Raw genomic sequence first — 24,925 nt, forward strand, 5'->3', positions numbered from 1 at the left:
TCTTCCGCGGGAACCCCGAGGCGTTCCCAGGCCAGCCGGGTGATGTAATCCCTCCAGCGTGTTCTGGGGCGGCCCCGAGGTCTCCTCCCGGTTGGACATGCCCGAAACACCTCCCAAGGGAGGCGTCCGGAAGGCATCCTTACCAGATGCCCGAACCACCTCAACTGGCTATTCTCGATGTGGAGGAGCAGCGGCTCTACTCCAAGTCCCTCCCGGATGTCTGAGCTCCTCACCCTATCCCTAAGGCTGAGCCCAGCCACCCTGCGGAGGAAACTCATTTCAGCCGCTTGCACTCGCGATCTCGTTCTTTCGGTCACTACCCAGAGCTCGTGACCATAGGTGAGGGTTGGAACGTAGATTGACCGGTAAATCGAGAGCTTCGCTTTCTGGCTAAGCTCCCTCTTCACCACAACGGACTGGTTAAGCGCCTGCATCACTGCTGACGCCGCCCCAATCCGTCTGTCAATCTCCTGCTCCATCCTACCCTCACTCGTGAACAAGACCCCGAGATACTTAAATTCCCCCACCTGAGGCAGGACCTCCCCCCTGACCCGGAGTGGGCAATCCACCCTTTTCCGGCTGACGACCATGGCCTCAGACTTGGAGGTGCTGATTCTCATCCCAGCCGCTTCACAGTCGGCTGCGAACCGCCCCACCGAGAGGTCCATAAAAGTTATGAACAGAACTGGTGACAAAGGGCAGTCCTGGCGGAGTCCAACCCTCACCGGGAACAGGTCTGACTTACTGCCAGCCACGCAAACCAGACTCATGCTCCTTTGGTACAGGGACTGGATGGCCCTTAGCAAGGGGCCACCAACCCCATACTCCCGGAGCACCCCCCACAGGATGCCTTTTTCTGTTTTTCCAGTCGTAAAAACATTTTCCAGTCGTGAAAATGAGGAGAATAAGAACAATACTTTAACATTCTAAAATGTGTAGCAGATGTCTGTGGCCTGCATGACGCCATTCCTTCTAAATTTTGCTGAACCTCAAAGCTGTGGCTAGAGTCTCCCTAGCTTAGTATATGGTAAATAGACTGCATTTATATAGTGCTTTTGCAGTCTTGGTGACTATTTAAAGCGCCGCACAACACAAGCCAGCCTTCATTCATTCAAACACACATTCATACACTAATGGCCAAGGCTACCATAGCAGCTCATCATTCACATGCCACCAGCTCATCATTCACATACACCTATTGGGAACAATTTGTGTTTCAGTATCTTGCCCAAGGATACTAAAAGATCTAGACCGCAGAAACAGAGGGATTGAACCACTGGATGAACGCTCTTTCTCCTGAGCCACTGCCGCCCTAGTTAGCTAAACTAGCGATGGATTCTAAAAAAGATAAAGTCTTGGACGACAATAAAGAATTTAATAGTGTGTTGACGGACATTTGTTGGCTTTCATGCTGCAAAGTTTAAGTACCAAATAATAATAATAATAATAAATAACCCAGTGCAGAGGAGCCACCTTGTAATAAAACACATCAATGAATGCTTATTTAGACCTATTAGAAATGTTGATAGGCTAATTTAGACTTACTGGGCTGTGTTACCTTCACTAAGGCTCAAAAATGTGTTGCAGCTCCAGACAGAATTTTGGGCTGAAAATGGCTCTTTTGACAGCAAAGGCCGCTAGCCCATTGGTATAGTGCATGTGAAAAAGAGTGGGCTTAGCTCAGTGCTCACACAGAGATGGTGTCGTCATAGTTAATCTCCCAAATCTCAGCTGGAAGAAGACTTACCATCAGTGTTGGTGACTCTACTTTGAAAGAACAGCTTCACAAGCTACCAAAACTTCACACAGGAGGAAGTTAAACTACAGAGATAACAGACCACGTGCATAATGAGTTTCATGGTTCTGTCTCATTTCTAATTGGTGCAATTTGAGATGTTACAATTACCTCTTGTTAGGCTACAATTGCCCCCTGTCTCCCCTAACTCAGCCACATTGTGATGATACATACAGGATGGACATTGTATACAAAACCAAAGTTGACATTCCTTGTACTCTCCTGTTGATAGTGGGGTTTCTATTTATTGTTATCAACTTTTTATTGTTGTTTTAACATATATAACAAACAACAGTCACAATAATACACAACAGTGTCCCCCACCCCTGGCGGCAACTGGTTCGCATTAATTGGCCACAGTATATCAAGTGAGAGAGAAAAGTAAATTAATAAGGAAAATAACAATAATAATAATAACAACCATCATAATAATTATTATAACAATAATAGTACATAATTTACATTAAAATGAAAAGATAAAGAGGAAAGGAATATATGAAAGGAATATACGTATATATTTAATTAAAGATAAAGATAGAAGTAAATAGGTTATGTGGACTATGACCCAGTGGATGTGCACAAAAGATCTTTCACTTTGTCAATAAGGGAGGCCCAGGCATCAATAGTTGACTGTTTGGCACTATGCATTTTTGCTTGGTGGTTTGCACATAGAGTTTAAGAGTGAATAAATTGTAGATACTTAACCTCTAGTTCGACCTCCCACATCTAGCAAAGAATGGAGTGGATGAGCTGTAAAAGCTACACGCCACAGAATCCCATAGTTTCGCATTGCTAATCTGAGCCGAAGGTAAAAGAAATATGAACGTCTAGGGACATTGTACATAGTACACAAATCATTAAAAGATCTTACGTCGTCATCCCATACATCTGACAAGGTATCAATACCACTTGTAGACAATTGTGAGAACTGAAAAGGGGCTTCTCCTCTATTAAGACTGAAATTATTAAATATGGGACTATGAGTGTGCCATTTTAGGTCTGAGTACAATACCAGGTCCTGGTGTTTCTTTTTTTGTTTGTTTTGTTAATATGACCTGTGAACAAGTGGCCACTTTTTGCGATAAACTCAACTGAGTCAATTTTTTGCTAGCATGTGACTTTTTTTGTATTACTGTATAACATGTAACGTTATACACTGCAAATTTTAGTCATTTGTATTGAAAACGTAGTTTGAACTACTTTTTCTATTGGTTCAAACTAGAGCAAAAGTAGCGTGAACTGCTTTTTATACGTAGACTTAAACTAGATGTCTTGGCTAGCTTTGCTGTAGTTTAACTTAGAGAGTGGAGTAATTGGTAGCTCCAAAGCTATGCTTTCAAAGTAGTTTCTCCAACACTGATGTTCATTTGATGTTTGTTTTTATTGGGTGTGAATGCTGGAAGCATATTCAACTTTTAAAGCCAGCACTGCAGTGTAGCGTCAGCTATTCAGCATGCAGCATTCTCTAGTTTTTATTTAGTATGTCTAGTTTTCATTCGTTGTCCCGACCCACACTCCTTACCAGTTGGTGGCGGTAAAGTCCCGTGAAACATGTAGGCAAAACATCAAGAAGAAGAGTCTGTACGTCATCAAAAAGAGCCACAAGTCCATCCATGGGAAACACCACCACGAGACTGTTATCACACAGTTGTTATCGAAATAAAGTCAGTAGAATAAATATTTAAGTTAACGGCATAACAGCGTAACATATCGCAGAAACGCGAGGCTGTATGTATCGACTTTATCTAAACGCTGCTTGGCATTTCAAGCTAACTCATTAGATAGCAGCTTAGAGCTGCGTCACTGATCTACGAATTTTAAGTTAGACACAACGATAAGTCTAACCAACAGCTCGTATCCTTGTAAACTCTAAGAAGGGATCTGATTCAGTAGTAACCACTGTCTGAGCCTGTTAGCCATCTTCACTATGTGCCAGGTGGATGAAGACTACCACGATCAGCTGGAGCGCGTGGACGTGCCCAGGTAGGTAATCACATCAGTGTGTACATGGTGGTACATATGTGTTGCATATTCAAGGTACACATTATAAACTTTACTGTAAATGTGCCGGCACGCGGCATCTTTGAAACTGACATGTAGTCATCTTCACCCTGGAGACAGCTAAGAGAGTCATGTGTCATCAGCACGGCAGACATGTCCAATATGAAAACATCTACTTGTCAAAGATCTATCAGAAGTATCTTTGTTTAGTAACGTTATTTCACTAGATTAAAAACGGCCATGTGTTGTTGCTTTGTATCATTGGATATATGTATTAGTTATACCAAAAATAAGTATACTTGAAGTTCATTTTCTCAAGTATACTTAAGTAAACTTTTTTTTTTTTAATATTTTTTAGGGCATTTGTTGCCTTTAATTGACAGGAGGACAGTGAAGTGTGAAGGGGAGAGAAAGAGAGAGAGAGAGAGAGAGAGAGAGAGAGAGAGACATGCAGCAAAGGGCCACAGACTGAACTCAAACCCAGGCCGCTGCAGCAACAGCCTTGTACATGGGGCGCCTGCTCTGCCACTAAGCCATCAACGCCCCTGATTAAGTAAACTTTAAGTGTACTTCACAAGTATACTTTACTTATATCAGTGTACTAGTAGTATACTCACACATGTACTAGTAAGTATACTTGTATACTAAAAGTGTCCTAATTTGGCCCACTTTTAAGTATACTTAAGTAAATTCTGAGTATACTTGAACTATATGTAAGTAAACGCTGAGCATACTTAAAAGTATGCTATGAGTGAACTTGTAGTGTAGTACTCATACTTATACTTGAATAGTACTGTTCGTATACTTAAAGTATACCATTCATATATTCAGATTATTCTTTGTGTATACTTAAAGTACACTACTCCTATACTTAGATTATACTTCAGTAGTAGTAGTCTTAATTTTAAATTTTATATATTTTATTATGTGCCCCAGCGGTTGGGGCCACCAGTCCACGCTACATATTTGGTCCGGACTGGGACTTGAGCAGGCAACCCTACGGTTCCCAACCCAAGTACCTATGGACTGAGCTACTGCTGCCCCGTTATACTTCACATGTACCATTCATATAGGCATCTCAAATAATACTTTGTGTATACTTAAAGTACACAATTCAAATACTTACTTTATACTATTCTAATACTAAAGGTATACTACTGTTATACTTGAATTGCACTATTTTTATACTTACTCAAATTATACTTTGCATATACTTACAAGTACATTGCACCTATACTTACATTATACTACACTTACACTTCAAGGTATACCACCGCTGCTCAAAGTATACTATTCTTATACTTAAATTATATTATTCCTATATGTACAGTACACTAACCTTATACTCACATTTTACTTTTCGTATACCCAAAGTATACTCCTCTTACTCAGTGTACTACTCTTATGTTTACCACACACAAAGGTGTACAGTAATTCATGAAAGTATACTTTGTAGAATACTGTAAATAAACATACTGTAATACTAGTCCACAAGTCTGATTATTTACCTTGAAGACACTCAAGTAGATGTAGAAAGACATCTCGGGCCTTTTCATTATTCAAAACAATAAACTTTATTTTCCTGAACTAAAGAACTGAACTTGGGACTTTTTTTCATCTGAACATATATACTTTCCCATATATACAAACACACTTTTGAAAAAAAAACAACAACTTCATTTTAAGTGCAGACAGGGCTTCTATATACTTTCTATACAAGTATAGGCTAAATATACTTGCATGTAAGTAAAAGTATAGGCAAAGTATACTTAAACTTTTTCTGTGTACTTGTCAGTATAAACTAAGTATACTTTTGTTTAGTATATCCCTGATAGTACATTCAAAGTAAACTGAAAGTATACTAACTTAAGTTTTAGTTTAAAAAAAGGTATACTTATAGTATACTTAAGTAAAATACTTATGGAGTCACCCAGACAAGCAGCCTGTCAAAACCATACCCTCAAGCTCTATTCACTGCCTTGGTCATTTGATTAAATGCTCAGTGTACCACTCACATACAAAATCAACTTAGGCAGGTCCTGCAGTATTACATTGCATTGCTGTGTAACTATACACACAATACTCCACATGTCAAACGTACACTAAAAGAGTTATTTGTTGTAGGAGAAAAATGGCCAGTTGGAGAAAATCTATTTCAGCGACCAACTACTCTTCAACACAATTGCATATGAAAGAATCCAAATCACCACCTGGGACAGTTGGTATTATTCCAGCTCAGTAGTTAATGAAGCTGATATTGTCTGCTGTATGCACTGGACATAATGTTAGCTTGGATGCAGTTACATACATTATGTGAGACCCTCTCTATTACTGTTGTAATGTAGTATGTGGTATTCTAATCACACTTAACCTCCACAGTACATTTAGACATTTTTGCAGTACATATGACAGCACACAAAAAAATGAGGCTGAGGGTCTTTCAACATCTGTAGGAAACTTCTGCAGATGTTCTACCAGCCAGTTGTCTAGCATTCTCTTCTGCGCTCTGGTGTGCTGGGGTGGCAGCATTAAGAAGATGAGTGCTACTCGACTGGACAGGCGGGTGAGGTGAGCTCGTTCTGTAGTTGGCACACAGTTGTCCATTATGGATGATCCCCATCATCCTCTGCACTGCACACTCACTAAGCAGAGGAGTATATTCAGTGGCAGACTTTTCTCCCAGTCCTGCTCAACAGACAGAGTGAGGAAGTCTTTTGTCCCCCAGGCCATAAGGCTATTCATCTCCTCCCAGCAACAGCAGGTTGGAACGGATTGAACTGAATGAATACTCACTTGCTCCCCTGTCTTTAGGCTGCTGGACTGTCACTCAGTTACTGGTTATATTAACTTTGCCCAATTTGCATATACATTTTCTTTAGATATTTACACCCTATTTGTGTTTGTATTTGGAATTCTGAAACATTGCAAGATCCCGCGAATAACGTTAATTCCAATAGGAATGCCGCTGCTGCTAAATGAATGTAGTGGAAACACTGTATCTATCTATCTATCTATCTATCTATTCTATTTTATCTAATCTCATTTTATCTAATCTATCCATCTAAAATATTAAGATATGCACATGAGTTTTTAAGATGTCTGCTGTTCCTCAATTTATTTTAGTGTTTCTAAGAAATGTGTCAAATGCAAAGAGGGGACAGCAGCAGTGGTCATTAGAGCTGGAGATACGTACTGCAGGTAAGACACACAACACTCCTGCTTTACTGCCGTCTACTTTAAAACTGCTGGGTAATGACTTTGCTCATATCATGTCTCTGTCTGTGTTAGGGGCTGTTTCAGGGAATACTTCATTCATAAGTTCAGAGCCATGCTGGGCAAAAACAGGGTCATTTACCCTGGGGAGAAGGTAAGCTGTGTGCTTACCTTGTACACTTTATTCTTTGAATTATAACTCGTGTTCTCTCATGATACCACATGACAAAATTAACTTGACTTGTTTTTGTTTGTCACAGAATAATTACAATGAACTGAAAAGGTGGGATGCATATATCTGAGTGTCTTCTCTGGTTGTAGGTGTTGCTGGCTGTATCTGGAGGTCCTTCCTCCTGTTCAATGCTAAGTCAAGTCCAAGAGGTACCCGTTTGTCTTATTGTCCCTCTGTCACAATGAAAGCATCTTTTAACAGAGTCATTCTATCATTTAATGTTTAAATCAGAGAAATAATCCCATTGTTTAGTTAGACTGTCCTACTGGAAAAGAAACTACAATGATCCAAATGTCTCCGGTGCTGCAAAGTTTTACTACACATGCTTCTTGTTGAATGACAGTTGTATCCATGCCAAAACTTATGTATGTTCTGACTGAGAGCTGGCTACTTGTGTGATTCAACTTAAGAGCTGTTAGTAATTTTACCCTGCTTGCTTTAGGTCTCAAGGATGGCAGGGTCTGTCTGTCTGTCTGTCAGGTTGTGTGTCAAGCACTTGCCTTCAGAGCCAAAATAACAACAACAAATGGATTATTTTTACTAAGAATCCTGACCCAATTTCCCCAACGTTAAATTACATAAAAGATGGTGGATTGCTGTTTAAAAGCCGGCTGTATAATTGTAATTTCTTGGGTTTCTGGATGACCATGTGGATCCAATATAACCCTGTTTCCTTGTTTTTGTGTTGATATTATTCATGCAACTGAAAACCTTTTCTTCAATCCAGGGTTTGAGTCAGAATGCTCACAAGAAGTTGAGATTCTTACCTGGCATTGTCTACATTGACGGTAAATATATTGAAAGTGTGACAATTAAAGGGATAGTTCAGATTTTTTAAACTGGAATTGTATGGGGTACTTATCCCTAGTGAGTGTATCACCTACAGTAGATGTCAACCCCTAAGTTGGAAAAATGGCAGAAATGAAAGCTAATCAATGTACTGTTGTGGATGGGGGTCAGCAGCAAATCGTATTTTAGCCACCTAAAAATTTCTAACTGATTAAGTGTATGCTATATTGAGAGTTTTTTGGCTTTCTTTATCTTTCCATCAGAATTCCCATTCTTAGAAGGGTAAAACATAACGGCTTCAGTTCCCCAACTATGCTCTCTTTAAAGCCACCAGACTTTACAGACAAAAACAATCAGTACGTTTACATGCACAGTTATGTCGAAATACAGTTATAGCTCGACTAGGCCATTTAATTGGACTGCTGTCCTTGTCCCAGTATACAAGCACAGAAGGAGAATCAATTAATTGTCCGACTTCACTTCGATAGGTAGTGACATGCCCCTGTTCAACTCAACTTTTTTCCGGTTGACCTATTATGTCAAAGACCAAACAATTGACAAACAAGTTTGCTGCGGTTAATTAATGGTGAACTGTTACCATGGTGGACAACTTTACAGCTCAGTACATTCTGGCACTGGATGCAGATTTTGCCATGTTGTTATGGGCTTCTTGTTCTGTCGCATATTTGATGCTATTCGAATTCTGGGTCAAAGCCCAGGGCGGAAACTGTGGAGCATGCGCAGAGCGCCTAGGCAAGTTTGGGTCTGATTGACCATATACATGCAGGAGGAATTTGACTCACAATCTCATTATTTAGGTGTGTTAGTCCAACTTTGAGAAATTCATTTTAGAATGATTTCAGTCAGACTTACATGTTTACATGCATTTTAAAAGTGCGGTTTTAGTTGGACTAACACAATAAATCAATTTTCCCTAATGTCATGTAAACATACTGACTGTATTACCTATGTTCTATGTCTGTCAGTACACCCCCAAATGGAGAAGTGGCAGGAGTGCCAAAACGAAAGCTAAGCAATGTACTGTTCTGGATGGAGGTCAGCAACGAAATGTATTTTAGCCATCTAAAAAAAATCCCACCTAAAAAAATTTTTTAAATCAGATTAGGTATATGTTTTATTGACAGTCAATGCTTACCTCTCCGTCAGACAGCTCATTCTGACAGGGAAACCATAGCAGCTTCAGTTCCAGATCTATGCTCTCATCAAAGCCAGTAACAGTAATTTTAGCTTGCTGAACATGAGAGCTGCTAGTCTACTGCTGCTTTGTGTTATTGTGTGACTTTGGTGAATCCAAACTAACCACTTAAAATGCCAAAGTCACACAAAAATACAAAAAAATAACTGATTGAGGTAGCGGTAGACCAGCATCTCCTGTGGCAGTGTTAAATCACTGTTTTTCAGTGATTGATATCACGGCTTCAGTTCTGTGTTGGAAATGGTTGTCTGATGGAAAAGTAAGGTGGTGAAAATACTCTAAATATACCGCGTACACTTAAACTGATATTGATTGTTTTATGTTAGATTTTTTTTAGGTGGTTAAAATATTTTTGTTGCAGACCCCTCCACAGCAGTACATTGCTTAGCCTCTGTGGCTGTATTACAGCCTGCTTCTCCCAACTGGGGGCATACCAACTAACATCTACTGTAGGTAATACATTGACTATGGATAAGTACCTCATGCAACCCCACTTCAAAAACATTTAAACTATCCCTATAAATTGACTGTAATAATTTTCATGTATGTCAGGAGGAATTCTGTTCTTTCAGAAATGATTCCGGCCAAAACGCTTTACAGTGATCGTGTGTATGTATGTTCCCAGAGGGCGGTGCTGTAGGTCAATCTATGGAGGAAAGACAGAGGACAGTGGCTGAGCTGCAGGCTGTGTTCAAAGCTACTGGTTTCCCCTTCCACATAGTGCCTCTGGAACAGGTCAGTGTGGACACAGAAGGGGTCTGTAACACCACTTAACATGCAATCTACTAAATCCAGGCTGAGTTTAAAGTCCCTTTCAAACATGCACTTTGTTATCTAAATTTGACTACAGTTTTACATGTCAGTGTCATGTCTGAGTAAATGTCACTTTTACATAAAAGTCCAACAGCAATCTGCTAAGTTTGAACCTGTAACACTTTAACACATTATAAGTCTGAACTAAGTGCTGTCACACTGACTAACAAATCAGAGGTTTTACTGAATGTGTCCGCTAACCTCCTCTCAGGTTCTGAATCTTCCCAGCTCAGTCGTGGTGACGGCCCCATCACCTTCTGAGCGACCAGCCAGTGCCTACAAGGCAGCTGTGGATCACTTCATTCAGAGCGACAGCAGAAGCTGTTTGGCACAACAGGAACAGGAGGAAACATCAGTACCCGTTGTTCTGGAGTCCCATACACACTCCCTGCAGCAGCTGATTGGCTCTGCTAAAACACTGACAGCTAGTGAAGACCTGCTCAACACATTAAGGTCAGACAGAGGAGTGTGTACTTCTACAGAATTTGACTCTCTGAAGGACAACAGGGAGTCACTCTCTTCTCCATTGTTTTAAAAATTTATTTCAATTTGTGTGTACTTCCCATAGGAATATAATTTACTCCCTTCTGAAATGAAACCACATGGTCAGTAACAAGTGCTTGAATACAGATGGGAGGCCAAGAGAGCAGTGGTTTGGGTGCAGAGAAAATCAAATATAAATTTGGCATTGGCCTTACCAATGATCATTATTATGGTGATTAAAACATAAAGTCAGGTTGGAGAGGTGCAGTGTGTATGTTTAGATTTGCAAACCTCACTGTGTTTTCTTGTTAAAGGCAGCATGTGCTGGTGCACACAGCTCGGACTGAAGGCTACAGTAAACTGATGCTGGGAGACAACTGCACCAGACTGGCTGTTAAACTGCTCACCAGTATATCACTGGGCAGAGGAGCACAACTGGCTCAGGACACGGTGCGTAGGTGTGGATGTGTGTACACATGATACACAGAGAGGGAAGAACGCTCTATTTACTGTTAAGTCACATTCAGCCTGATCCAGAGAGTTGTGTTTCCTTTTTGATAATCATTATCAAAGTGGGGGCCCCAGCCCCCCTCAGGGGCCTCAAAGGTGGCCTTGGCAAATTGAAGGGAAGATGAGGAAAAATGCGAAGAAAATAATAATAATAAATATAGCCGCAAGCGTCAGTTCCGGGGTTCAAGCCAGCATGGACATTTAAAACTTGAAAGCTGGGTAGAATCAAGACCTTTGACAGTTTAGGACACCTGCATTAAGGATTACCACAGGTTTTATGACAATCAGACAGATGCTCGTTCATTTATGACCAAATCTCTACTGGGCCACACTCCTCTTTGGAAACTCTGTTGTTTCCTATTAGTCAACTGCAGAAACATTTTGGGGACATGCTTTAATGGCTTAATTTAAAATGTCTACTGAGTTTGTTGATGTTTGAACAAACCCTGACTGATTTATGGCCAAATTTTGTGAAAGGCCATTGCACGTTTTTGGAACTTGTGGTAACCCCTATTGACTGATTTCAAAACTATTTAATACACGTGGTTCATATTTATTATTCAACATACCCTGCAAGTTTGTAATGATTGGACAATCAATTTCTGCTTTATAGTCTGAATTGTATTATTGCATGCCCATTTTTTGCATTTGTGGTGCCCCCTAGTGGACACATAATGAAACTTTCAGGATATGTTCCTTATACCTGTTAAAGGGATAGTGCACCCAAAAATGAAAATTCAGCCATTATCTACTCACCCCTATGCCGATGGAGGCCCTGGTCTGTGGAATGCTCTCCCTGACACCTTGTGGGTACCACAGTCCACTGACTGTTTTAAAAAAGGTCTTAAGACATTTCTTTCTTTTTTGGTCCCCCTTAGATGTTTTTGTTTAAATCCTTTTAAATAACTGCTCATCTTGTTTTTTTTTCTCCTCCATTCCTTTTTTTTAATCTTTCTTTGTTTTCAACTTGTAGCACTTTGAGATCTTTTGATGAAAAGGGCATTATAAATAAAATGTATTATTATTGTTATTATTATTATTATTATTATTACTGGTGAAGTTTTAGAGTCCTCACATCCCTTGCGGAGATCGGCGGGGGGAGTGGCTAGCACACCTAATGGCTGACAGCGCCCCAGACGTCCAAGAACACAAAATTGAATCCACAAAGTATCTCCATACTGCTCATCCATAGTGATCCAAGTGTGCTGCAGCCCCGACATAAAAAGTTGTTTGGAAAAACGTCATATGAACTCTGTTTTTAGCCTCACTGTAGCCTGTAGCTCTGACTGCTTCTCTGTGCTCCGCGTTCACGTGTGTGCGCGCTCAGGGTGATCGGTGATCTCTGAAGAGCAGCAGTCTCATCAGTACTGATGTCCAGATTCTCAAGTGCAGGCATCGCCAATTCTCAGTCTGAGCAGCAAAGACTTTCCTCATCCGTTGGCATTGCTTTGCATTTGAAACAACTACACCACCAGGTTTCCAGTGCTCGACTCCAGTATTCTGCGGCTGGCTGAGGCTCATGAGCTGCGGCGGCTGCTTCGTCCAGTAGCCTGAGTTCCGTCCATATACTTGGGCTCAAACAAATACGGCTCAACAAAGAAATGCTGTTCCTCCTCAGTTTCAAAGTCTTCAGACATGTTGGGCTGTCCTTTGCTAAAAGACTGTAGTGCAAATTATCTTTCAGCTCTGTGGTTACGTTGTCTCCCCCTGCGGTGCACGTGTCATGTGATGTAAACACGGGTGAGCAAAGCTCATGCTTTCGCTGGTCTCACCCTGAGCGCACACACAGGAACCCGGAGCACAGAGAAGCAGTCAGAGCTACAGGCTACAGTGAGGCTAAAAACAGAGTTCATATGACGTTTTTCGAAACAGCTTTTTATGTTGGGGCTGCAGCACACTTGGATCACTATGGATGAGCAGTATGGAGATACTCTGTGGATTCAGTTTTGTGTTCTTGGACGTTAGTCTGGGGCGCTGTCAGCCATTAGGTGTGCTAGCCGCTCCCCCCGTCGATCTCCGCAAGGGATGTGAGCACTCTAAAACTTCACCAGGGACTCCGTCGGCATATGGGTGAGTAGATAGTGGCTGAATTTTCATTTTTGGGTGCACTATCCCTTTAAGATATTGCTTGCAAGGTTTGTGATGATTGGCCCAAATGTTGTGGAATCATTTTGTGAGCCACGCCCCCTTTAAAGATCATTGGTCAATATCTTTCAAATGCAGTGAGATATCAATAACAGTTAAAGCAAGGTTGATAAAATTCTGGAGGAAAAAAACGCACATCATTCTGCTGATTTCAGGTATATTGTCAAATATTTTGGTGACATTTGGTTAAAATGAGAAGAAATAGAAAATGTTGTATGGCTGATTATGAGAACAACTTTTTGCATGTGTAGCACCCCCTGTTGGTTGATTTGAATCAAACTTTTACATTATGATTCAGTTACTTATGTTAACATTTCCTACAATTTTTGTCATGAATGGCTCAACGGTTAAAGGGATAGTGCATCCAAAAATGAAAATTCAGCCATTATCCACTCACCCATATGCTGATGGAGGATCAGGTGAAGTTTTAGAGTCCTCACAACACTTGCGGAGATCCAACGGGAGAGGGGGTAGCAACACCACAACGCTTACAGCGCCCCAGATTCAAACATCCAAAAACACATAATTGAAACCATAAAATATCTCCATACTGCTCGTCTGTAGTGATCCAAGTGTTCTGAAGCCCCAACATAAATAGTTGTTTGGAAATATGTCATTTGAACTCTGTTTTTATCCTCACTGTAGCCTGTAGCTCTAACTGCCTCTCTCTACACCGCGTTCACGTGTGTGTGCTTGCGCAAGAGTGTGAGACATGGGCACGCGTTCATATGTGTACACATGCTTTTGCTGGTCATGCTGGATGATACCCCCTCTCCCCTTGGATCTCCGCAAGTGTTGTGAGGACTCTAAAATTTCACCTGAGGCTCCATCAGCAGATGGGTGAGTAGATAATGGCTGAATTTTCATTTTTGGGTGCACTATCCCTTTAAGGAATAAAATCAATTAATGTGTGAGCCGCGCCCCTTCTAAAGTTCATTGGTCAGTATCATCAAAACGCAATAATATGTCAAAAAGCTGTTGATAGATTTTGAAGAGCTTCATCCCATGATGATTCACAGAAAAGTTGGTACAAATCAGACCTTCGCATTAGGAGATGTCAAAAATGTGTTTTTCAAAAAATCAATATGGTGGACAGTCTAGTTCAGTGAACCTTGAGGGTTCTAGAGACTTTCGTAGAATCTATTCACCTGAACATGTGTGTTACATTTCAAGTCAGTCTGACATACGGTGCGAGGGTGGTGGCCTTTCAAAACAAAATTTTTTGGAACCTTCATTATAGCACCCCCATCTGGCCTATTAGCATTTTATTTCATGAGCACCGTTTGCACACAACTTCCAATCTTTTGTGAAAATTTCATGTCTCTACGATGTACCATCTCACGGGAATTTGTGAAAATATTTCTGAACAATTATAATATAATAATAATAAAAATAATGATAAAATAGGGTTTCAGGCCTTCGGGCTTGAACCTCTAAAAATGAAAAGTGGATTGAATAATCATCTCTATTATTGTAATGTATAATTTATAATAATAACACATTGAAATCTTAGTTGCCAAGCCAATCTGTCTAATTGCCTGCCAGTTAAAACTTAATTCAATATGTCATAAGCTGTCAGTACTGACCTGCACCTGCCACAAGGCTGTTGTCCTCCTGAAATTTAGCTAGCTAGCTTGCTTGCTAGCATCTGGACAGCTTGTGCTAACCAAGTAGCAGTGGTGGGCAGGCTACTTGGAAAATGTAGTGAGCTACGCTACCACCTACTCTACATCAAAGTAAATTTCACTATCATAGCCTGCTACTTGCAAAGCTACTTTTATTTGACTTTGTCAAATCAGCGTTATCCCAGTGATAAGAAAAAATGTCAGCTAAACAAATAGGCTGGCAAAAAGTGTTTAGTTGAACTGTTTATTATAAAATAACAGACTTAAAGTAAAACGTTATTTCTTTTTTCTTTTTTTTTCTTAAGACTTTGTGACATTTGAACATGTCCCCTAATAACATGACATCATCAGTCGACCCTTTGCCCTCTCTTTCACTTTCCTCTTTCTGCTTAAAACATTTTTCTATCTTGGCCTCTTTCAGTAGGCTATCTGACTCCGTCACTAATTCAAAAACAGAATTCCAGAATATATTTTTCAGTCAATAACACTGTAATAAATCCAAGACAGTAATATAATCAATAAAAATAACAGACCTAAATGAAAACTTTCCTTTTTTGAGACATAAAAACATGAACATGTTCCACAAATAACACATGACATCAGTATGTCACTCTCTCTCCTCTTCTTAAAACCGTTCTCTCTCTCTAGCTCTTTTTTGACCTTTGTTGTGTCTATTTCTCTAGTGTCCACTGCAAATCCAGTAAATAAACTGCTAAAAAATTAAGGGAACACTTAAATCACACATCAAATCCTGATGAAGGAATTATTCAAGTTGAAAATCTTTACTGGTGTACATTGTATAAATTGTTGAGAACAAAATGACATGACAACGATCAGTGGCAAGCAAAATCATCAACCCTCCTTACAGCCCAACTCTGCCAACTGTATGGGGGCGTGGATTTTTTTCATATCTTTTACCCGTTTACATTTTATTAAGGCTTAAAGTTATGCATAATCAAGGGTGGGCTGCTTTGAGTAACAGGCTGCCTGTCAATAGTGTCCTCGTGTCCTCAGTTTCTCAGTCAGATCCACCCCTCACTCCTCCACAGCTCTAGCCTCTTGCCCAAATATGGTCACTTCTGGCTCCAAAAAAAAAAAACAAAAAACCCCAAGATGGCGATGGCTACAAACCAATGGGTGATGTCATGGTAGCTACATCCATTATTTATACAGTCTATGGTGCTAACTCACAAAAATTATGTCTTTGAAAAGGAATCTGCCCAGCTTTCAAAAGCTCAGTTGCAAAAAATCACTCAAGCTCATAGCTACGTAAAACTTGCAAGTATGAGGTAGCATACAAAAAGTGACCAACTAACAAGCAATATTGAATCTAATGGAATTATTGAATATTTGAAATACAAATGTAGCTGTTGTTGTATTAATAAAAGTAAGGATATATATTCAGGAGCTGTTTTTTTTTTTTGTTTTTTTTGTTTTTTTTTTTGTTTGGGAAGTTAGGGAACCCCTGCTTTCTTTTATATTAGATGTAAAAATCTAACTTAAACAAATAATGTTGATATTGTGTTTGTGTTAACAGGGTTTCTCAGACTCCAGGTATGGTGACATCATATTAGTGAGGCCAATGAGGGACTACTCCGCTAAAGAAATAGCCTACTACAACCGAATGTTCAATGTGCTCTCTGTTTTCATACCGAGCCTGGACACTAAGGTGAGATCAAGACACAGTAACAATGGGCCTGCACACCGCAGACACAACAAACTGATGTCACAATCAAACACAGAATTTGCTAATAAACACAAGTCACATCTTGTAAAAGCACATTAGCCTCCAAACAATAATTCCATACCATTACCATTTAAAAAAGAAAAAAGAAAATGGTGGGTGTCAGACTTAAAGAGATTTTAAGAACACACACAAATAAAGAAAAACATTACAAGAACATTAATACATAGGGAGTGAGATGTGGTTATTGCTACACACTCGCAGTGTATTATCTAAGGTCAGCAGAGTCAAAGTCCAGCCTGCATTATTATATAGTCCATTTCTTCCAACGTGAAACAAATAGGTCCCTTGTGCAATTCACATCCGCTGTCATTCTCTCCATCCTGCAAATTGTGATGTCTATCCACATGTTCAAAGTTGGGCTCTCCTGTGAAAGCCATTTTTTCGTAAGGGCCCTTTTGCATGCCACTAACAAAATACTAAACAGATATTTGCCTCTCTTTGGCTATTTTTCGGGCATGAGCCCAAATTTTTATTTTTTTTTTTTTTTCCACTTTTCAGAGGCAGGTGACTTCCAAAAATTTCTTGTATTGCATTATATGCCCTTCCAATAAGTTTTACTAACATGACAATGATTTGCATTTGTATTTCCACAATTTCTCCAGCAAGCTGGGGAATTACCTTCATAGTGAAATTTTGGTAGGGTTTAATAAAGTATCTTATCAGGCTTTTCCAGCCGAACTCTGTGAGCTGCTACATTTCCACTGATATGCCCATGTTGTTATCCACTCTTCCTCGGTTATATCTATTCCTCTCTCCATTTCCCGTTTTGTTTTAATATATGGGGTTGAGTGTGTTTTCATGTTTATAAGGCCTTTATATAGACCCAAAATAGTACCTCTATCTTTATTTGAACCATATGCCCTTTCAAATAGGTCTAACAGCTGTTTGGTTAATTCTGCCACACATTTTATCTTGTCACTGACAAAATGTCAGTGACAAGATGTTGCAAGTAACGATAAAAATCCTGTGCTTCTAATGAATGTTTCTCTCTAATCCTTTCAAAACTAAGTAGTGTACCTTCCTTCATTATCTTACGTAAGGCCCTCAATCCTTTATATGTCCAATCCTTGAATCTAGTATCTAATTTATTTGGAGCAAAATGTGTATCATATGTACACCACTTAAAGCCACAGTGTGTAGGAATTTCTCCAATCTAACGTTGAAATCGTATATTGCATTCAAACAGATCACTTTTTCAAACGCGTATGGCGGTAGCCGCTGTGTACCAAAAAGCTATGATAACATTGATGAAACCATGTCATCCAATACTTCATGACATGTGTGACATGCAGCAAATGGCCACAAGCCAGAGTCAAACCCGCGACCGCTGCAACGAGGCATTGCCTCTGTACATGGGGCGCCGGCACTATCCACTACGCTACCTTGATTCCCTTTTGTGCTTTAATAAAACTGTTTGATAAGCAGACATTAACTTTGATTCTCGCAGTGGGTTTATTATATAATGCCTGTATTGTTTTAATTATTGTTTCATGTAGGCCAAATCTATGTAGAACTCAATAAAGAAAGCTCCAATTCACTCACTTCAGTCTGAATCGAATGCCTTTTCCACATCAATACTGATTACCATTGCTGCTATTTTATTCTTTTGAATGTGGTTAATAATTTGTAATGTCTGTCGTATATTATCTTACGTTTGGCTCTCTCGGATAAAACCTGAATGGTCATTATGTATCAAATTAGGTAAAAACTTTTCTAATCATCTAGCCAGGATAAGGAAGTGAACAGCCTACAATCTATATTAAGGACTGATATTGGTCTATATGACCCCCATTCCAATTTATTTTTATTTTCTTTTGGAATGGCAGATATTATTGCTTCTTTCCAACTGGGCAGTGTTTGTGCCTTCTCTAGGACCCAATTCAGTGTAGGAAGCATCACTGGTATTAGCTCTTCTTTTAGCTCCTTATACCATTCTGCTGTTTAGCCATCTGATCCTGGTGATTTATTTGAGTTTTTAATTCCTTTTCTGTTATGTCCTCAATCATTATTTTATTCTGTTCTTCATTTAACACTGGTAACTCCAAAGAGTCCAAAAAACTGTCTATTTCAGCTACGCTGCGTGGTCACTTAAATCTATTGTTCCAAGTGTTATTATATATTTATATATATAATATATATAAGTGTTTATTTTGTCTTTGTCTTTTCTGAATGTTATAAAATAATCTGTTCTGGTGTATAATGAGTGGGATGAGGAGTAATAAGTATAATCCCTTTGATTAGGATGTAAGTCTCTCCATATATCGATTAAACCTTCTCAAATAATGTATTGATTTTCTTAATTAGTGACTTTGTATTCTGTGCTTTTCCATTAGAGGTGTCTAGTTTTGGCTGTAAGTGTATATTTTAGATCTCCCCCACAGATTAGAAGGCCTACTGTCTGTGATATCATCATATCAACCATTTTCTTAAGGAGATGGATGTAGCTTCCATGTGGCGCATACACATTTAACAACGTAGTTGGGTTCCTCTTACTAAGATAAATTGTCCCTCCTTATCACTTATCTCAGATATTTTTTCAAAGTGTAGTTTGCCTGATAGAAGGATAGCAACTCTTCTCCTTCGTCCAGATTTATAAGATGAGGAAAAAACATTTGTGAAACCCATTCTTTTTAATTTCTCATGTTCCTTACAGTCTAGGTGGGTTTCCTGTACGTACACTATTTGTGCTTATTCTTTCCTCATTTTGGTTAGAATCTTAATGTGTTTAATTGGATTCATCAGATCATTTACATTATAAGAAATTACTTTTACCTTGCCACTAGTCATACTCTGACTGTCTGTTGTATGTTTTTGAAATAGCAAAACCAAGTGCAATCAATACACTCTCTGAAAATACATTAACTAACATTACATAAACATTAGAGCTATATAGAACGACAGCTGCAGAAAGAATCCTTAGTTGTATTTGAACAAAGAAAAAATAGAAAACAGATATGTTGACTTCCAACTGTGGGGTCTCTGATATGACCCTAAATAAGCCCGGATGAAAGGGGGGCTTCGAGGGGGGGGGCCTCTCTCACCTGTTGGTGGGAAAGGCCCTTCCTTTGCCATCTGGCCAATGTCCATTCTTTTAGTAGCATAGGTAAAACACCCGACCGTTTTCATTGTCTCTATTGCCACACGCAGTTCGTATTCAGGCTCTTAGTGTTCTGCAGTCATTTCTGCTGTTGGCGTCTGAACGGTTGGAGTCTTTCCTTGTCATCCCTGGTCCGGTCCTTATTCACCTGGCCCCTCGTTTTTCTCTCTGTGTGCCACGTTAAACATCGGATCTGCTCCAAAAAAGTCTCCGGGTGTTTGATGACTACCACTAGGAATCCCCTCTTTGCCATGTCGTCAGTTGCCTCCTCCACCGAACCATATAGCACAGTTCCCTCCGGGTAAAAGGCTCTCATCTTTACTGGGAACGGGGTTTGGAACCGGATTTTCTTCTCTTTTAGCACGGATTTCACCTCAGCATATTCCCTGTGCAGCTTTACAACCTCAGGTGCATTATCCTCCATGGTTATCCTCCATGGCGCTAGCAGCGCAGAGGATAACCAGACCTCCGTCAGAGGTCCAGACCTCTGTCAATTTACTGCTGTGGAAGGGTCAGCAACAAAAAAGTCCCACTTAAAAGTTTAAATTTAAGTCTACATGATATTGGTAGTATTTTCACCGCTTTACCTTTCCATCAGATAGCCCATTCTGATGGGGAAACCATTGATGACTTCAGTTTCCCATATATGCCCTCGTCAAAGCGACCAGACTTCATTGATAAAAACATTAATTTTAGCTTGCTGAGCATTAGAGCTGCTGGTCTACTGCTGCGTCAATCAGTTAGTTTGTTTGTGTTTTCGTGTAACTTTGGTGAATTTGAACTAACCCTTTAAAATGCAAAAGTCACACAATAACACAACCTAACTAACTGATCGAGAAAGTGGTAGACCAGCAGCTCCTGTGTTCAGCAATGTTAATTCACAGTTTTTCTCGATGGAGTCTGGCTTTGAAGAGAGAGATAGAACCACTTCATTTTCAAGATGGAAATCACTGCCTGACATTAAGTTAAAGCGGTGAAAATATTCTAATTATAGCTAATTATAGAGCACACTTAAACTGATATTGATTTTTATAGGTGGGACTTTTTAGGTGGTTAAAAAACATTTTGTTTTGTTCACCCCTCCACAGCAGTGGATTACTAAGTTTACATGTTGGACTCCAGCCTGCTTCTCCAAACTGGGGTTGTGCCAAATGACATCTACTGTATGTAATATACTGACTATGGATAATTACTCCATATAGCCCCACTTCAAAAAATCTGAACTATCCCTTTAAAGACGTAACTATGTCCGTGTTATTACATGAACAAGTCTTCTGTGATTTCATAAACTTGTCAACTTGTGTTCAGTATGTGTTTGTGTTTGTCCCGCAGACAGCAGACAAGGCCAGCATCCAGCGTCTAACAGAGAGCTTTGTCACTAAACTGCAGGCAGACTTCCCCTCTACTGTCAGCACCATCTACAGGTCAGTAAGAGGAACAAATATAATGTATGTAAGCATGTATTTGGCAGAAAGTACTTAATCCCCCAATCCAAAAGGGATCCCTTACAGACTCGTTGACTCAAGCCCTAAGCCCTTACAGACCTAGGACCAATTCCATTTCTTCCCCTAAGCCCTTGTTCCCCTTGGTTTTGCGTGTTCACGTGAGGGGAAGTGGTGTCCCAATTCTCCGTCAGGTTAGCTCTTAACTTGATGGAATGCTGCTGAAATAGAATTGGTCCTAGGTCTGTAAGGGCTTAGGGCTTGAGTCAACGAGTCTGTAAGGGATTCATTTGGGATTGGGGGAATGAGAGCAGCCTGCTTTTTCTAACTATTAGCAAGATAAAATCAGTATAGTTTTTTTCCACATACACCATCATTTATAGCCTGCTGTGTGTCCTGTAGGACCAGTGAGAAGCTGCAGACAGCATGTAAGAGCTCCACAGCCAACCACTGTGACAGATGTTTGCTGTGTATGTGCACCCTGGATACTGCTGCTGGTGAGCGTTGTGTGAAATGGATAGCTGCAAGAAATTAGTTAATTTTATCTTTATTAAATATTGGCAGTAACTTCATAAGTGAGTTCATACACGAAACAAAAATAGAAACGCAATACTTTTATTTTGCACTCATTTTTCATTAGTTTAAATTTAAGATCTAAGACTTTTTGATGCACACAAAAGACTTAGTTGTGTCAATGTGCTGAAAAAGAATCAGTTCTCCTTTTTAAAGATAACCCATCCACCTGATAGGTGTGGCATATCAAGATGCTGATTAAACAGCATCATTACTACACAAGTGTGTCTTGGGATGGTCAGTTTGATCACACAACACAATGACACAGATGTCACAAGGTTTTAGGCAGCGTGCCATTGGTATCAAATCACTGCACATTTGTTCCTTGAAACGGTACTATACATAACAAGCTGTAGTGAGCATTTATAGATATACAGTACTAAGGGTTCCCACAGTCATCAAATCCTTCAAAAAGTTATAAATTAGAAAACCTATTTTTTAGTCTGGAAATGGTTTAGAATTAACATGAGTGTGGCTCTAATCGCATACCTCTGCTAGTACACTTCAGTGTAGTATACTATGTATACTACGTACTTCTTTCGTAGTGGACTAATTTCAACAGGGTAGTGTTGTCTCAAATCATGAATTGCCATTTTGCACTTAATGGAAGTGATAACAACTTTTTTTCAACCGCCTCTTCTTCTTCTTCATCTTATTTTTAAACAGAGAATTGCAAACAGACCTTTATCGAAAACATTTGCCTGCTATCTCTGCCCACACATAAACCAAACTTACGCCACAATGTCAATGCTGATTAAATGTGCCACCATAGCTAGGAGCAAGTTAGCTAGTTAGTGAATGCTAATGTTAGCATTCAAATTATTGTTGTACCAAATCATTATTTTTATTTTTTATTTTTTTATTTATTTTTTTATTTGAAGGGGCAGTGCAAGTTAATGAACGTCATATACAGAGTGCAAAGACGTAAACAAGCCAGATTGTAGCCATAGGCTAATTTCCATCTGTTGTCCCCTGGCAGATGTTCCCTAAAATTACAAAATATAAGCATAGTAAAAACACATCATCCCATTATTAAATAATCATTATTACAAAAGTCATTGCATTCATTACATTAGTTAATACATCCAACAAAGTGCCGACGTGCCTCAATACAACCATAACAGGGTGCAGTCAGTGTAAATAACGTGCAAATAGCAGTATTTCACGGTAAAGTGCAAAGTGCATCTGTCCTGAGTTTCAGCCGGCCGGAAATACGTTCAGCTTATTATCTATTACATACTAGTAGGCTATGATGATAATAAGAGTATACAGATGAGTGAGTTATAATCACCGATATTCTATATCTAATGGGAGCTATGTTACTAATAATTGCAGCTAGTGATATTTATTTCTTGCCCTGGTTATTATGTCTAAAAAGCTATACTAATAATTGCTACTAATAGTTAGATAATTACTATGACTCCTGGCTTATGATTAATTAGCTATGTTGATAATAGTTCAGCTAGTGATTGTTAAAAATGTGTACAGGTCTGGTTTGATAACATCCAATCTTTTAGCTCCAGTTTGAAGGAGTTATATGAGGGGCACTCTCTGACTGTGAGTGGTAGGCTGTTCCATAGTTTCCCACCTGTGACAGACAGGACTGTCTGGCCAAAAGTGGTTCGCCTGTAAGGGACTGCACAGTCTCCTCTCACTACAGCTCTCGTTACCCTGGCTGCAGATTGAGTGTTTGAGCGTTTTATGAATTCCTTCAGTGGAGGAGGGGCCAGGTCATGTAGTGTTTTGTACACCAGACATGCTCGTTTAAAATCAACCAGGTGACTGAAACTCAGCAGATCATACTTGTGTAAAATATTACAGGTGTGATATGTTGACGGTTTTTTATCAAATATTTTCAGGGCTTTATTATAAAGTGACTCGGCTGCCTTAAGTGTTGTTACACCAGTGAAGGACCAGCTTGTGAGGCAGTACTCTAAGCGTGAGAGGATCACTGAGGATAAAAACATCCGAGCTGCAGTGTCCGTCAGGTTGTTTCTTATTTGCTTGAAATTTTGAAGATGAAACTGAAGATGAAAAGGATTTAGAGAGAGTTTTCACATGTTTTTTAAATGATAAACAGGGATCAAGAGTGACTCCGAGGTATCTGAATTCATTCACTAAACTGAGCTCCTCGCCATTTAGTAACACGTTTGAATTTGTTATTTCTAGATGACGCTTACTCAACGTCATACAGACTATTTTTTTGGAGTTCAGCAGGAGGCAAGATTTAATTAGCCATTCTTGAATACAGGTCAAGGCGCATGTGAGGGAATTAAAGACCTCGGAGCTTGTTTTTGCCTCCCTGAGGATCACTACATCATCAGCATACATTATGGTGTGTACCTTCTGGTATTGATTAGGCAGGTCATTAATAAACAAAGAAAATAAAATCGGCCCAAGGACTGACCCCTGTGGGACCCCGATACGGCACTCTAGGCTGGTTGACTTGACACCATCAACAGTTACGTATTGTTTCCTCTCAGATAAATATGAGGCAAACCAGTGCATAGCGTGTTCTGAAAAATTAAACCGAGTTAGTCTGGACAGTAGGACCTGATGATTCACGGAGTCAAAAGCTTTTTTTAGATCTAGGAACACAGCCCCCACGAGTGCATTACAATCCAGCATACTTTTAACCGTCTCTAAAAACGTGCATATGGCCGTTTCAGTTGAGTGATGGGTACGGAAACCGAATTGCATGGGGTGCAATGGAGTGTCACCCAGATTGAGATGTTTTATTAATTGCTTGTTAACCCATTTCTCAGCTACTTTGGATACTATCGGCAAGATACTTATTGGCCGATAGTTTGATGCGTCTGTTTTATTCCCGGACTTAAAGATTGGGGCTATTGCCGCCACTTTCCAGACTGCCGGGACATATGCATGTTTGAAGGACAAGTTGATAAGGTGGGTAATGGGGCGGACCAGAGAGTCTTTATGTTGTTTTAAGAAGGTAGTACTAAGCCCAAAAGCATCCTTTGCATTACTGTTTTTAAGACCAGAGATCAGATCGGCTACATCATAGTCAGTTAATTCAGTGATGGTGAAGACAGGACTGTTGCTGTTCAGAGGGCTGTTGGTGCAATCAGGAGAGGAAAACAGTTCGGCAATCTGATTAACAGATTCAACAAAAAAATTGTTGAAGCTGTTTGCCAGGCTGATTGGTTCCCTGACTAAGTTGTTATTTATGATAAGTTCTAGTTTTTTATTATCTGATTTTAGGTGTTGTCCTGTTAATTTATTA

At 39.7% G+C, this 24,925-nt stretch overlaps 1 protein-coding gene across 1 annotated transcript in view; it reads left to right on the forward strand.

The window, feature by feature from the left end:
* Positions 1-3,389: 3,389 nt before the first annotated feature.
* The window catches only part of ctu2 (cytosolic thiouridylase subunit 2 homolog (S. pombe)), a 28,485-nt gene continuing 6,949 nt past the window's right edge, over positions 3,390-24,925 (forward strand). Inside the window, exons 1-11 of the mRNA XM_049601220.1 lie at positions 3,390-3,778; positions 6,920-6,994; positions 7,085-7,163; positions 7,331-7,390; positions 7,969-8,029; positions 9,872-9,981; positions 10,271-10,512; positions 10,857-10,992; positions 16,360-16,491; positions 20,999-21,090; positions 21,511-21,605. Coding sequence (XP_049457177.1) covers positions 3,723-3,778; positions 6,920-6,994; positions 7,085-7,163; positions 7,331-7,390; positions 7,969-8,029; positions 9,872-9,981; positions 10,271-10,512; positions 10,857-10,992; positions 16,360-16,491; positions 20,999-21,090; positions 21,511-21,605 — 1,138 coding nt within the window. The 5' untranslated portion in view covers positions 3,390-3,722. The remainder of the gene's footprint in view (positions 3,779-6,919; positions 6,995-7,084; positions 7,164-7,330; positions 7,391-7,968; positions 8,030-9,871; positions 9,982-10,270; positions 10,513-10,856; positions 10,993-16,359; positions 16,492-20,998; positions 21,091-21,510; positions 21,606-24,925) is intronic.

This window comes from Epinephelus fuscoguttatus, linkage group LG16 (genome assembly GCF_011397635.1).
Source record: "Epinephelus fuscoguttatus linkage group LG16, E.fuscoguttatus.final_Chr_v1".
NCBI lineage: Eukaryota > Metazoa > Chordata > Actinopteri > Perciformes > Serranidae > Epinephelus > Epinephelus fuscoguttatus.